Genomic DNA, 13,759 nt, shown 5'->3' with positions numbered 1-13,759 from the left:
AGGACTTTTTTTCATGAAAACTACCACTTTGTCATAGGAATTTGACTTTGATTGTAAAATTGTCACAAAAAACATATAAATGGTTGATTTGGGATAGAAAAATTCTCAACCATTCACAAACATGGTCCAAAAATAATACGGGGTTATGATTGGAGGGCATAGAATAACCTTCGTTCAGTTTTGATCGGGTGTCCCTCATAAAGTGGCAAATTATTTTATTTTATTCTCTTTTTTTTTCTGTGACAGTCATATGTAAACCAACAGCATCAAACGTACTTTAGGAGATGAAATCGCAATATAAGCAGAACTATTATTTATTATTTGAAAAAAAAAAAAACATCCCGTTGAATCAGCCTTCAAGGCAACACATTTACATTGATTTCTTTATATCAGCGGGTCAGATTAAAAAAAAAAAGGTCGACACCGATATTCGTCAAGTTTCCAAATATCATCCCGGATGATAATCGGTCGATCTCTAATATTTGGTTCAGTCTGTTTGGGAATAAATTTTCCTCCATGCGGCCGCAAGTTTAAACGAGTTTGACACCCTTGAACGATTGTAATTTTTAGCCTCCTGGTGTTTTTTTTTTTTTTTAAATTCTTTTTGTTAGAAGCGTTTAGATCAATAGCCGAAATCAGGTCGAAATTGACTCAGAGAGGTAATGCCAGCCATTTATAATTAATTAATTTTGAGCATTCTGACTCACTGTAGTGTTTTTTTTTTTAACCTTGTCTTTCCATTTCCATATAACCAAAAAAAAAATTGACATGAATTCACGATGATGGTGTTCCTCAGTAAGGTTTCCGTTGACGTCCTTTCACGTCAATGGCACTAAAAGTGTGAATTTTGGGGGGGGGGGAATTTGGACAAGTTACAGGTACTGGGATTCATTTAAAAATGGGTATCAATGGCATAATATGTCTCCTTTAAGTTTACAGCAGGAAAAACAAACAAAAAAACGGGCAATGAGCATCCTCATCGAGCTCGGCGGCACAAGCTAACACGCGCACAACAGGCCACTTTCATCTTGGAGTCCACAGGCAAATATCTAAACCAACAAGCACGTGAGTGGGCGGGGACGGCGGGGAAGAAAACAAACCCAAATAGAACAAGGCACAAAATAGTCTGTAAAAGAAAGAACGTGTACAGAAGTTTAGGCCCCAGCAGTCCAGGAAGGTTTCGACACAGGAGACTCGGCGTCTTCTCAACACGAGGCCATGCCGGTCCTAATTTCGTTTCCTCCCTAAATCCCCCCCACCCCACCCCCCACCCCCACCCCCACCCTTCCAAACAATGATTTTAATCATAGCACCACCGGCCTTGCTTCCGCACGTTAGATGTAATACTCCTTCTTCTCATCCGTGTTGTTGTGTCCGCCCTCGGCGTTGATGATGGCCGTGTCGGCGTCCGCGGCGTCGTCCGCCCCTTTGGCTTCGTGCGTGAAGTAAGTGCCTGCGCGTCAACCCAAAGGAAAAAAAAAAGACACTAGACAATCCTATCAGACCACAACAAAAGCCATTCGGAATGAGTTCATGGTCAAGTGCGATTGGCTGCGTTTTACCTTTGTGTCTGGCGAAGTATCGACCCAGAACGATGAGCGCGCAGAGGATGGCGAACATCACCACGGCAACCACCCCGCCGATGACGGCGTGGTCAAGTTTGGGTGGCGCGCCCTCGCCCGCTCGAGAGTCTGAAAACGGGAACGTTTAAACTTTAGCTCGGACAATAGGGCCCACATTTTTTTTGTTTTGAAAACCGGGTTCTGATTAAGGACGTTCAGTGTGGCCAAATTTCAGTCCAAAATAAAGTCCTTCATAACTGGGTTATAGTTTGCCCGTCCATTGTGGTCCAAATTTAGTCTGAAAATTGATAAAGCCTATCTAGTATGGCACAAATTTAGTCCAAAACTAGTCTGTGATCATTTGGTTGTGTTTAGCACGTCCAATGGGGTCCAAAAGTAGTTTTTGAAAACCGGGTTGTGTTTTCGGACATTCGGTGTGGTCCAAATTTAGTAAAAAAAAAAAAAATAAAAATCAAATTTTGGTCCAAAAATAGTAATTGGAAATCTGTATAGACTATTCTATATGGTCTAAATTTAGTCCAAAACTAGTCTGTGATCATTTGGTTGTGTTTAGCACATCCAATGGGGTCCAAATTTAACAAAAGTAGTTTTTGAAAATCGGGTTTTGTTTTAGAACATTCGGTGTGGTCCAAATTTAGTAAATAAAAAAAAAAAAGTCCTTCATAATGTGGTCCAAATTTAGTCCAAAAATAGTCACTGAAAATCTATATAGCCTATTCAATATGATCTTAATTTAGTCCAAAACTAATCTGTGATCATTCAGGCATGTTTAACATGTCCAATGGGGTCCAAATTTACTGTAGTCCAAAAATCGTTCAAAAGTCCAAAAGTTGTCCTTTAAAACTTGGGTGTATTAGCCTATCAAATATGGTCATAATTTCGCTCAAAAATGATCACTGACATCTGTTGTGACCATGTGTGAAATACCATCAATTTTATTCTATATTTTTGCTAGTATGCTAATTAAAAGCAATGTAGTTTAATTGTTTAATTGTATTTAGATGTGCAATAATTAGTCCAAATACGTTGAATATTTAGGGGCGATGGATTACTGTACATTTGTCACTGGAACTACTAGCAATAACCGGAACAAGATTTCAATAGCATCTTTCACTTCATCGTGGGCGAAATAAATCCTGTGCCGTAAATATATCAGGTTTTTTTTAAATAGTGAATGCCAATAAATGATTAAACTGGCGTGATAAACAAAACAGGCTTATTTTCTCTCTATGTATGGTCATTTGACCTAATCGCGAAGGAAGCTTGCCTCGGAGAAGCGCCGGTTTTTGTTGTTTACTGTGGCAAAAAAAAAAAAAAAAAAAAAAAAGCTACAATGGCACCAGTTGCTCCCTAGGGGGCAGGGGGGGAGGTGTATGGTAAATGGTTTAACTAAAGAGCCCGCAAATAGACGATTACAGCCTTTTGTTCTTACTTAACGACACATACAGCAATTGGATAATGGCACAGTGCCGTCGTTTACGACGAAGCTTTTCACTCGCGCTTCTTTTCAGAGCATCAAGTGCACTCCATTGCGTATGAGGACATTCAAACGGAATGTTTCTTCATACTTAAAAGAAATGCCGAATTAAAAGGATGAGAATTACTCCAACTCTTGTTAAATGAGCTGCTTAAATGACTGAAATTAAAGGAACAATGTGGAATTTATTAGAAGCTAATGTAACGGCTTGAAAATAGCTACCTTGGAATATTTGGGTCAAATCGATTGCTAACGATGTTGGTATAGCAACGGAGAAAAGAAGTGAATACAAGGACAGAAAGTGTTTTCTTTTAGAAAATTTTTGGACCAACCAGCTCATCTATTCCACTGCGCATCAGATTTTTTTATATTCATTTACCACAGGAGATTAAAAGGTAACCCTGCAAAACGTATGAGAAACAAATGCGTGGTCCATTTAGGACACCTCTCGTGTTGTGTTATTGCTTGTGTCAGCGGGAACATATGTGAACATAAACTGCACGCAAAAAAAACAACCCAAACAATCCTTTTTTTAAATATTGGTAGGCCAGCCAGGACACCTGTTGTGTAAGCGCTAGCATAGGTGCTAACATATTGATTTCATCATGGTAGCTTTCTCACAAAGCATTTTCAGCTCTCATGTTGTGCTAGCGTTAAATAAAGGTAAATGACATGGAATACTGTGTTAGCACTAGCATCAGCGCTGACACATCTGTTTCTTTAGACTCGTGGTACTTAAATGGGGGTACTTGTACCTCTGGGGGAACTTGAAGGAACTTCAGGGGGTACTCCAGATTTGAAAAATAATTTGAAAAATAATTTTTGACTTACTTCATTTCAGGATAATATAAGTTCATAAAACTGGAGGAGGGGAGATTTTGCACCGAGTCGGCCAAGTAAATAGCAATGTTTCGTTAATTAGGTACGGTGTTTTACTGTAGAAAATAGCAAAGTGGTGAAAATTTTTTTGGGAGCACACATTCGGACAATCAAGGTCAGTAGTAAAGGTTCACCCGCGGGCGGAACGATTGTTATGAATATTGGGTTCGCACAGTGACCGATATGATAAGAGGAACGGCTCTTAGTGAGTGTGACCGGTTTTTGCACTTTGGTGCACTTTGCACTTTTAGTGACAAGCGTTATGGGAAAAGGAAACCTCTCGAAGGCCAGTATATTTAGCATTTTCATTCACAGAATATTCTGCGCTATGTCTATGTAAATATTTGTGGTATCATATGAAAGATTGACTTCCATTACTTACTTTGAATTGCATGTAGGTAATAGCTTTGTCGTATGTGTGGAAACACTGCCATCCAGTGGTCACAGTTATCACTACAGTGCTCAACTGGCTTATACTTGGAATGCATTAGTCAAGGGTGTCAGCAACACGGAGAATTTTATAATTTATTATTGTTATTACGATTTGAAAAGATGAGAATTCTCGTCCATGAGTTAATGTCAATAAAACGCCTGTTTTGGCGCTTCCTTCACTCGGCTGGGGTCATCTCCAGCGCTTGTTGAACATCGCGAGATTAAGGAGTCAAGAGGGAGGGATGGATGTTTTGAACGATGTCATAAATGCGGCCAGGCGGCCACACGGTGAGGAGCAGCTTCAGTAAACGAGACGTTTCACAAGTAGCAGTAAAACTCACATTTGATAAGAAATTAAGTGTTCCCAATGTAATTTACATTTATACATTCCGTTGTGAAAATATGATGATACGGGCCCTTTAAGAACGTTATTACTCCTTGAAACAGTCGACGCCGGCTGCAATTTGGGCGAGCGTTCACACGCAATAAAATATATTGTGCTTCATAAGAGGCCATTTGCGGAAGTCATATCGAGCTCCATCACGTAAGACAGAGATGCCAGTCGGCAGATAAATTGCGCCCGGGCGGAGAAATGTGAGGCTGCCTCAGGTGTCACGGAGCATCGCGCTCTCACATTAAGGCACATTTATCCCACGCGCCCCCGCACCCCGGAAAGAACAAGGCAACATTTGAAGCCTTTAAATTTCCCGTCCCAGAATAGTTCCGAGGCGTTTATCAATCGTCTGCGATGGGCGCGCAACGGGAGTGATGGAGGTGTGGCGGGCGTCGGGGGTGGGAGGGGGCGCAGTGGCGCCGACGTTCTTTGCTGCATGAGAGAGCAGCTCAATTTACCCGCAATCTCACTAGTCATGCTCTCCACTTGAAAGCTCCCGCTCAAAGACACCAGCAGTGACAACGGAGGAACAATATCTTTGAGTCTCTCTTTTTTTACATTTTATTTCGAAAAAAAAAAAAAAAGGATGGAGCACCGATTGCATAAGGGACTATATGCAAGCCAAACCACCTCCGGGTTTTTCATACCTCTAATCACAGTGCGTAATAATGTAATAATGTAAATTATAATGCAAAAATAACTATAACGCATCAATTCTACTCGTCGTTTACTGGCAAGACCACTAGACAAGCGGTTCACAAATGGGGGTAGGTAAGAGTTCAAAATACCTCTAAAAAGTACCGTATTTTCCGCACTTGGCACACCCACAGTAAAAACCTTCAATTTTGAGAGAGAACCTTATAATCCGGTGCGCCTTATACAGCACATAAACCGTGAGTTTTCATTTTTGGGGGACTCAAAAATGAAGTAATTTAGTCACCATGTAAATTTTCAATTTTTATCTCTGCATTTCAGTTATAATGTATTTTCTTTTGCTGTTTGAAATGTTGATCTGCTATATATACAATTTTGATGCAATTTTATATGGTGTGAAATGGAGTTATCACCCGATTCCTAATCTATACAGTGCTAGCTGTCAATTGAGACCCATTTTGAAGAATCTGATTGGCAAAAAATTTGAATAAATTCGGTTTAAATGACTGAAAACGGAAAAAAAAATGACTTCTAATAATGTGCTTGGTTCTAATTAGGCTTAATTTTTTTCATTGGTTTGCACTGAGCAAGTAAGTGAGCTGTGTTGCCCTGTGTGCCAAGTTTTTAGCATGTCTTGGGGGTGAATTTGTTTGAATTATTATTGACTTTATTTATTTAATTTAGCTATTATTATTACTTGTAAGAATCAAACCTTAAAGCCTTGTTTATACACCACGTCTTTAAAAAAGAAGGGCAATAAATAGACACCAAACATGATGAATAATCTTGATTAATAATCGGAATTTCAATATTGACCAAAATAATCGTGATTATTAATTTGGACATAATCGTGCAGCCTTAGTTAATTGTTAACTGTTTTACTTTCTCTCATTTACAGCCAGGTTGGTGTTACAAATAATAAAACTGTTACCTGGACAAATCAAGGCCGACTGAAAAAAATGACAAATGACAAAATCATTTACACTAATTACAACAATTGTAATTCCAAATTAATTTTTTTCCCACTAACTCTTGCATGAAAGCTCTGCTCTCCAGCTGAAGCAATCAAATAATCAAAATAACAAGCAAATTGATTTGAATAATCTAGAGCACGGATCCCCAACCGCTGTGCTTCTGCGCACAAAAAAAGATTCAACCAAAAAGTTAGTGTGGTGCTGCGAGTCTAATATTACAAACATTTTTGCAGTCATGTTCATTGACTGATTATATCGGCGCTAGCAGATTTTTTCACTGTATTGCATGGGGTGATTTCACTTCAAAAATGTTCCCAAAAGGCTTCAAAAGAAAGCCTTTGTAGGTTTTATTTTTCCTGAGAAAAAATGATTACCCGAAGATAGGACTAGCTTGTTGAAGGGAACCGTCAAAATATGTCCACAAGAAACCTTGTAGAAACAGGAAACATGAAGAAAAAATTAGTGGGAATGGGACAAGCCGCAAACCCCACGAGATGCCTAACGAGATTCTGTTCACGAGAACATGACAAGATTTTTTGAGAAAATAATGCTCAATAAAAAATGTCCCGTTTTCTATTTTCTTTAATTGAGAACATTGCTAGAAAATGAACAGTTTTGTGTTTGAATGTAAACCAATAAAAGATTTACATTTGTTACAGACTCATTTTTCAGCTGCAGCTGAGATGGTTTTGGGAGGATATATCGAATTGCCCCTGAAAGGTAATCGGACTTTAAGGTAAGCGCTGCAAGCTAGCGGCTAATTTATGCTGGAAACGGCACTAAAAGTTGGCAATAGGCGCTGTATGATAAAATGCCGGTGAAAATACGTTTTTTTTTTTTTTTTTTTTTAAGTGTTTGGCTACAGCAATGTTTCTCAAATAGACCCTGGGAGGGGTGCGAGGTAATGTCAGGGGGGCCAGGATGACCCCAGACTTTGTTTTTGTCATATGAAATATAATAGCAATAAAATAAGAATTTTCATTTTTTTTTTCCCTTTCTTTTTTTGTTTCAGGCACTTTGATGCACTTGGTTATTTTTTTCAGTTTTAGACTAAGCTGTAACCCGTACAAACGCTGTAAAATATAATTAACAGTTGTTGGAAATGGAATAATATTGTTTATTTTTGTTTTGTTAATGTTAAAAATGATACATATTTCTTCAGTGCATTGAGTTGGGGGGGTTGTTTTACTCTTTCCTGGGGCAATTGGCAAAATATACGGTGAATGTAAAGCACTGGGCTAAGCGAAGATTTAAAAATGGCAGGTACTAAATAAATGTAGTAATTGATTACTTTAGGTAAAGTAATTGATTAGGTATTTAAGTACTAAAGTACGGTACTTTAGGTAAGTACAATAGTTACCTAAAGTAAACAATTAAGTACATAAATAATCTAATCAAGTAATAAAGTAATTGATTACATTAGTACTTGATAACTTAAAAAAATTAATAACTTTTGTACTTCATCACCATTCATTTTTAGACCTTCTTTCAGGCAAAAAGCTGAAAAAAAATGCTCGAAAAATATGATGTGCCTTTTTTTTTTAAGACGTGAACAACTGCCGAGTAACAATGATTGTGTACCAGTGCTTTATTCAATCCAGCGGGTGGGAGTGTGGCACATAAAAAACAAAAAAAACTTTTCTTTGCCGCATATTCTCTTATCCAGACTTGTGACACAGCCACCAGGTGTAAGATGGGAACATTCGCGGAGACACAAAATAGGTGTGATTGTCATACCGGCTTCAAATCAAGGAATGCGAATTTTTCCAGAGAGCTGTGAATGCCATTAAAATCCGTGAAAAGGATAAAACGCACTTTAAATTTAGAAATGCTTTATAAAGCGCGTTGTAGGCAGGTTAGAATTGACGGACCGCTGCGACTTTTCTAACACTTTGAAGGAGAGCGAATTGTGTGAATGTTGAGGGATTCTTATGCGTATTCTTGGTTATAATTGTACAAGCTTTTTAATGTGCATCTCCTTTCAGTAAGTTCGTCGGATTCATACACATAATATAGATAATGTAAGTTAATGGAAATAAATAGATAGTAATATCAAAGCCAATATCATGGAATTTTAAGGTAACCAAATAAATGCATATAAATGATGTAATCTTATCTTTCAAGTTCAATTTTCTATTAAATATGAGTTTTTTGGTGGATAACCAGGAAGTGAAACAGCTTAAGTGAAACCCCGCCGCGCGGCGAGGGGCTGCCACGCCCTCTTCATGAAGTTGTTTAAAGCCATGATGAAACAACAATGAAAAGCTAACTATTAAACTAATCCCTTCGGGAAACCACTACTGAGAACAACAATTCCCGTTGTGGGTGGATTATTCACCACAAACGTTGATTGTCAGTCCGTGTGCACCCTGACACACATTTTTGCCACTTGGACATTTTCTACGCTAAAACTGTAACTTATAAATCAAAAATTGATGTTTACCTGGCCAACTCTCTTCTCCCCAACCTTGGAGTAAAAATGAAAGAAAAATGTGATTGGCTCTTTGGGTAAGGTGGGTGTGTATTTACTCTGGCACAGGCAGTACAAAAAAAAAAAAAAAAAAGAATGACTGGATTCTTTCCGATTATTTTTTTGTCGATTAAGGCAGGGGGTCCTCAACCACCAATCCACCCTTCCATGGATCAACTGTAATTGAGGTGCAAGAGCCAAAATAATTAATTAGCTCCATGTTTTGTATTATCTGAGTTTGAAAGATGTTTTACTTTGAAAAATGACCAGATTCTTTGATATGTTTTGGTCACTTGAGAACCAAAATGTCACTCACATAGAAGCAAAATAAGTAAGAGGTTGAGAAGGGGAAAATTTTTTAAAAACAATCCATGATACGGCCCCATTGACCACTGGTTCGCGACCTGGTACCTGTCCATTTATGAACTGGTGCCAGCCATCAAGGGTTGCCCAGGAAAAAATTATTTCTGTGTGTGTGTGTGTGTGTGTGTATATATATATATATATATATATATATATATATATATATATATATATATATATATATATATATATATATATATATATATATATATATATATATATATATATATATATATAATTTTTTTTTAATTAAATGACTGATCCATGGTGATAAAAAGGTTGGGCCCCACTGCTTTAAGGTGTTTCCTTGGCAACGTGTTAGAAAGAAAAAGAGCTGGGAAAAAAAGTTACATATTACAAATAAAAAAAAACCTCATGCTCATTTCTGCCCACTAAATTGGCAAATGTATCACGCCAAAAAAAACCTCCCAAAAAAAACAAAAAAAGTCTTTGTTCAGCACAGAGTTTTAGTAAGCACCGCTCCTAATGTGGCACTACAGTGCGTAATTGCTGTAAAAAGACTGCACGGCCATCCTGAAAAAGTGTAATTTGTCATAAATGCGAGCACGGTCAAACTAATTAATGAGCGTTTTTGTGGAGTTTGGTTCCGCCTGAGCGCCCCCCCCTTTCTCTTGAAATGAAACACGTGCTGTGTGTTTACTGCGGCGGGGGATGCCAGGAAGCACGGCCAAGTCCCCGAGGAAACGGAAAAGCTGCACTTTAATGAACATCCATGTGCGCCGTCCTGTCGGCAGCATCCCAAAAAAACTCCCCAGGTTCTCCTCCGCCCCCCCACCCCCTGCCCTCACCTTGCCCCCTACCGTCTTTCGTTTGACACATCCGCCTGAAAACATGCCTCTGCACACATAGGGGGAGTTATTTTAACAGGTAGACGAAAAAAAAACAGCATTCTGTATGCTCTCAAACTGAAGCAAAAAAAAAAATAATAGTGATAAAATAAGAATTGGCATTTTGGGGGGGGGGGGGGGGGGGGGGGGTTTCGAGGCAATTTGATGCACTTGGGGTTTTTCTGCTTAGGGGTGTCAAACTCGTTTAAGCGTGCGGGTCTTATGGAAGGAAATCTATTCCCAATTGTGCCGGACCAATAAAATCATGGGATGTATTTATATAACTCTAAAACAACAACTTTATTAAATTTATTAATATTTTTTATTACAGTCCAAAATAGTAAAAGAACACCATTACAATTAATAATAAAACATCAACATTACTGATAATCATAAAATATTTCAAGTTTTTTTTATTTATTAAAAAGCTCATTTTTGATACATTTTTATCCTTTACAAAATCATATTGTAGGCCGCATTAAACCCATTTGCGGGCCAGAACTGGCACATGGGTCTTATGTTTGACACCCTTGTCTTAGACAAACCTTGAAACTGTATAAATGCCGTAAAAAAAGTAAACGGTTATTGAAAGTTTTATATTTAATAATTATATTGCTTTTTTTAGTTGCAGTCTGGATACCTATTCAAAATTTATAGATAATTATTTTATTTATGGTCGGCATGGAAAGCGGGAGGTGGTGGTGGTGGTGGTGGTGGGGGGGGGGGGGGGGTCTCTCTCCTGGGGGGGCTTCGCAAAATATAAATGAGAAGTACTGGCCTAAAGTTGTGTCTAAAAATGGCTGGCACGATTAACTTATTGTTTTAGTTTTTTGTTGTTTTATGTAAAGTAATTGTAATTGTAAAAAGTAATTATAAAGTAAGTAAAGTAATTGTAAAGTAATTACTTCCTCGCTTAGTACTTCAAGTCGTTGATTAGCACTTAATTGCCTAGAGTAAGTAAGTCCTCGATACCAGCCATTTTTAGACTCGCTTTTTAGCAAGAAACCTGAAAAAAAGAAAAGAAAAAGCAAACTGGAGTATGATTGGAACAATGAGAAATCCGTGTTTAGAGTAGTAGGGGCTGATAGAAAATTTTGGTTAGTGGGTGAGGCGGGGTAGGGGCGCGAAGAGCGTACTTATTCCGGAGTGCAATTAAAATTTGAGAGTTGATCGCAGCGAGGACGGCGAAGCAGGTTTGCCGGGGCTTCTATTGCCTTTCCCGTTTGACGAGGTTTCTGACTCATCCGGGTCGGTGGTTCGAATTCGCGCCCGCTGTCGACAAGGCAGGATCGTGTCGGGATCAGGAGCCGGATCCCCGAGGGAGCTTCAATAAATAGACGCCGGCGCCATACATATCCCGACTCGTGTCGCGTTCAAATGTCATATATTATTGCAACAGACAGCGGCGTGTCCTGCCTCCCTCTTGTAATAAGCACAATTTGATGATGTCTGTAATGTGGCCGCTTGTCCGCGTTGTCAGGCAGCCAGCGCTCGGCGTTCCGTGCCGGAGCGCTGACATGCCCGCGACGGCATCTTGACAGGATGTGAGCAGGCCGCGGGGATTTATGGTGGTGCTGTGGGGGTGGGGTGGGGTGGGGGGGGATAAAGGGGATTTGCTAGTAATGCACACGTCTGGGTGATGGAGAAAGCAGCTCCGCAACGCATACTTTGCCGTGTCACCTCTCTTTTTTCTTTGTTTACGTACGGTTTTCCTTTCGTCATCCAATTACCGTTTCGTGAATCGTTAGAAAATCGATTGAAGTATGAGGGAGGTTGTAATTCCTGGAGCATGGATTTTTCGTTTGGATCCGGATGCCAGTGAAGTCTATTTGGAAAATAGGTCACATCTTAAAGGTGAAATTAACCGGCGCTGTCTTGAAACATGGAATCACATGTATTTTTCTTCTTCTCTGCATCATGTCAAATATTTACGGGAGCACTTGTTACTCGGCTGAATCGCGCGAGTTATGACTAAATAAAAAAATATTTTTATATAAATTCAAGTTATTGAGGCTGTTCTTTGGGTTTATATGTTCACTAAAATATTATGTTAAATAAAGGGAGAAAAGATGCTATCTAAATATTGATTTTGAGTTTGTATTGTTATTTAACTGCAGTATTCTGTCAGTTATGTTAAAAATATTCATCCATCCGTCCACTTTCTATATATATATTCGTGCTAAACACGCAAGCTTGTTCAGTATGTTAAAGATCGGATATTACTATAAAAGTTTTAAAAACCATATACAATGAAAAAACACTTGGGTTAGGGCAGTGCTTCTCAAATAGTGGGGCGCGAGGTGATCCCAGGAAAAAGGCTTTGTTTTTATCATATGGAATGTAATTGCAATAAAGATATAATTTTCATCATTTGCTTTTAGTTTCAGGCACTTTGGTGCACTTTTTCCATTTTAGACTAAGCTGTAACCCGTATAAACGCGATAAAAATGATTAACAGTTGTTGAAAGTAGATTTAGATTGGGTTTTTCGGAGGGGGTGGGGGAGGGGCACTTTCTCTTTTCGGGGGGGGGGGCTGGCAAAATATAGTTGAGAAACACTGGGTTAGGGTTACCTGCGGCTTATAGTCCAGTATATATATATATATATATATATATATATATATATATATATATATATATATATATATATATATATGTACTGTATATGTTTATGAAAAGGTACAGTAAATCCTTTAGCCAATACATTGAGTAGTATAATGAAGCATCAGTTGACAATGAACTCCAAGCGATGAACTCCAGCCGTTTTGCGGAGCAGAATTGAAAAATGTCTATTGTGTTCGTTTCGAAAAGGAAAGAAAAACCAACGAGAAGAGGCGTGCGCGCGCACGGGTAACCTTTAACCAAATCCTTTGCGGAACACCGTAATCAAGCACCACGACATTGGACTTTCATTGCTGCCAGCTCGCCTGTTAAATAGATTTCTCGTCATCTTTGTGAGAACCAAGGATAATCCGTCGACGCACAAATGTTGTGATTTCAGAAAAAAAGTTGAAGGTCTGACAGCAATAAGTAAACGTGGCTGTGAATGAAAAATATGTCAGTGAACCTCTAAGTTGATTGACGGTTTGAGAAAAAAAAATCCTCATCTTGTTGACGCCAAAAGACCATGGGCAAACATGATTTTTTTTTTTTTCTTCTTCGAAAATGCGGACAGGAGAATCTTTGAGGCTTCATAAGACACGGAATCCGGATTTTTTTGTAATTGCCGGCAACTGTTCTACGAGAAACCAACATAAGCGTAATGAAGCTCCGCTTGAGGCTGGGCTGGCGCTCCTAACCTGTCTCTCCCCCAGGACCAATTATAAAAAACAAAACTCACTCACTTTCTTTATTAAGCAAAAACTACACATATTCAACTGGGAATAGCTCTACACAAAGGTATGAAATGGAAAAAAAAAATAATTACCATTTATGAACAGTTCCTTCATTTTTCCTGTGAAAAGGCAACGGCACAAGACCTCGCAGTCGATGGAGCTCTCGTTAAATTCGACGAGAACTCCGATACTTCCACGAAACATGTCGACGGCTCATAGGCACAAAAACCTGCTAAGAATGGACTCTTCACACTCCATCTGGTGTGTGATTTCCACACTTGTTAGGAGGGGGAAAGAAAAAAACACTCCCATGTGCTAGTGTGAGTAAACATAGGAAAACAAGGCACCTAT

At 38.8% G+C, this 13,759-nt stretch overlaps 1 protein-coding gene across 3 annotated transcripts in view; it reads right to left on the bottom strand.

The window, feature by feature from the left end:
* Nucleotides 1-1,277: 1,277 nt before the first annotated feature.
* Nucleotides 1,278-13,759, bottom strand: part of cadm1b (cell adhesion molecule 1b) — a 181,198-nt gene continuing 168,716 nt past the window's right edge. For all 3 annotated transcript variants that reach the window (XM_088427627.1, XM_088427628.1, XM_088427626.1), the window contains 2 exons: nucleotides 1,563-1,691; nucleotides 1,278-1,453 (listed from right to left, as the gene is read on the bottom strand). In XM_088427627.1, the coding sequence (XP_088283753.1) occupies nucleotides 1,335-1,453; nucleotides 1,563-1,691 (248 nt within the window). In that variant the 3' untranslated portion in view covers nucleotides 1,278-1,334. The remainder of the gene's footprint in view (nucleotides 1,454-1,562; nucleotides 1,692-13,759) is intronic.

This window comes from Hippichthys cyanospilos, chromosome 11 (genome assembly GCF_059441005.1).
Source record: "Hippichthys cyanospilos isolate Australia breed blue-spotted pipefish chromosome 11, RoL_Hcya_1.0, whole genome shotgun sequence".
In the NCBI taxonomy this organism is placed as follows: domain Eukaryota; kingdom Metazoa; phylum Chordata; class Actinopteri; order Syngnathiformes; family Syngnathidae; genus Hippichthys; species Hippichthys cyanospilos.
The sequence above is the reverse complement of the archived record's forward strand: the minus strand, read 5'-3'. Positions and strand labels throughout refer to the sequence as shown.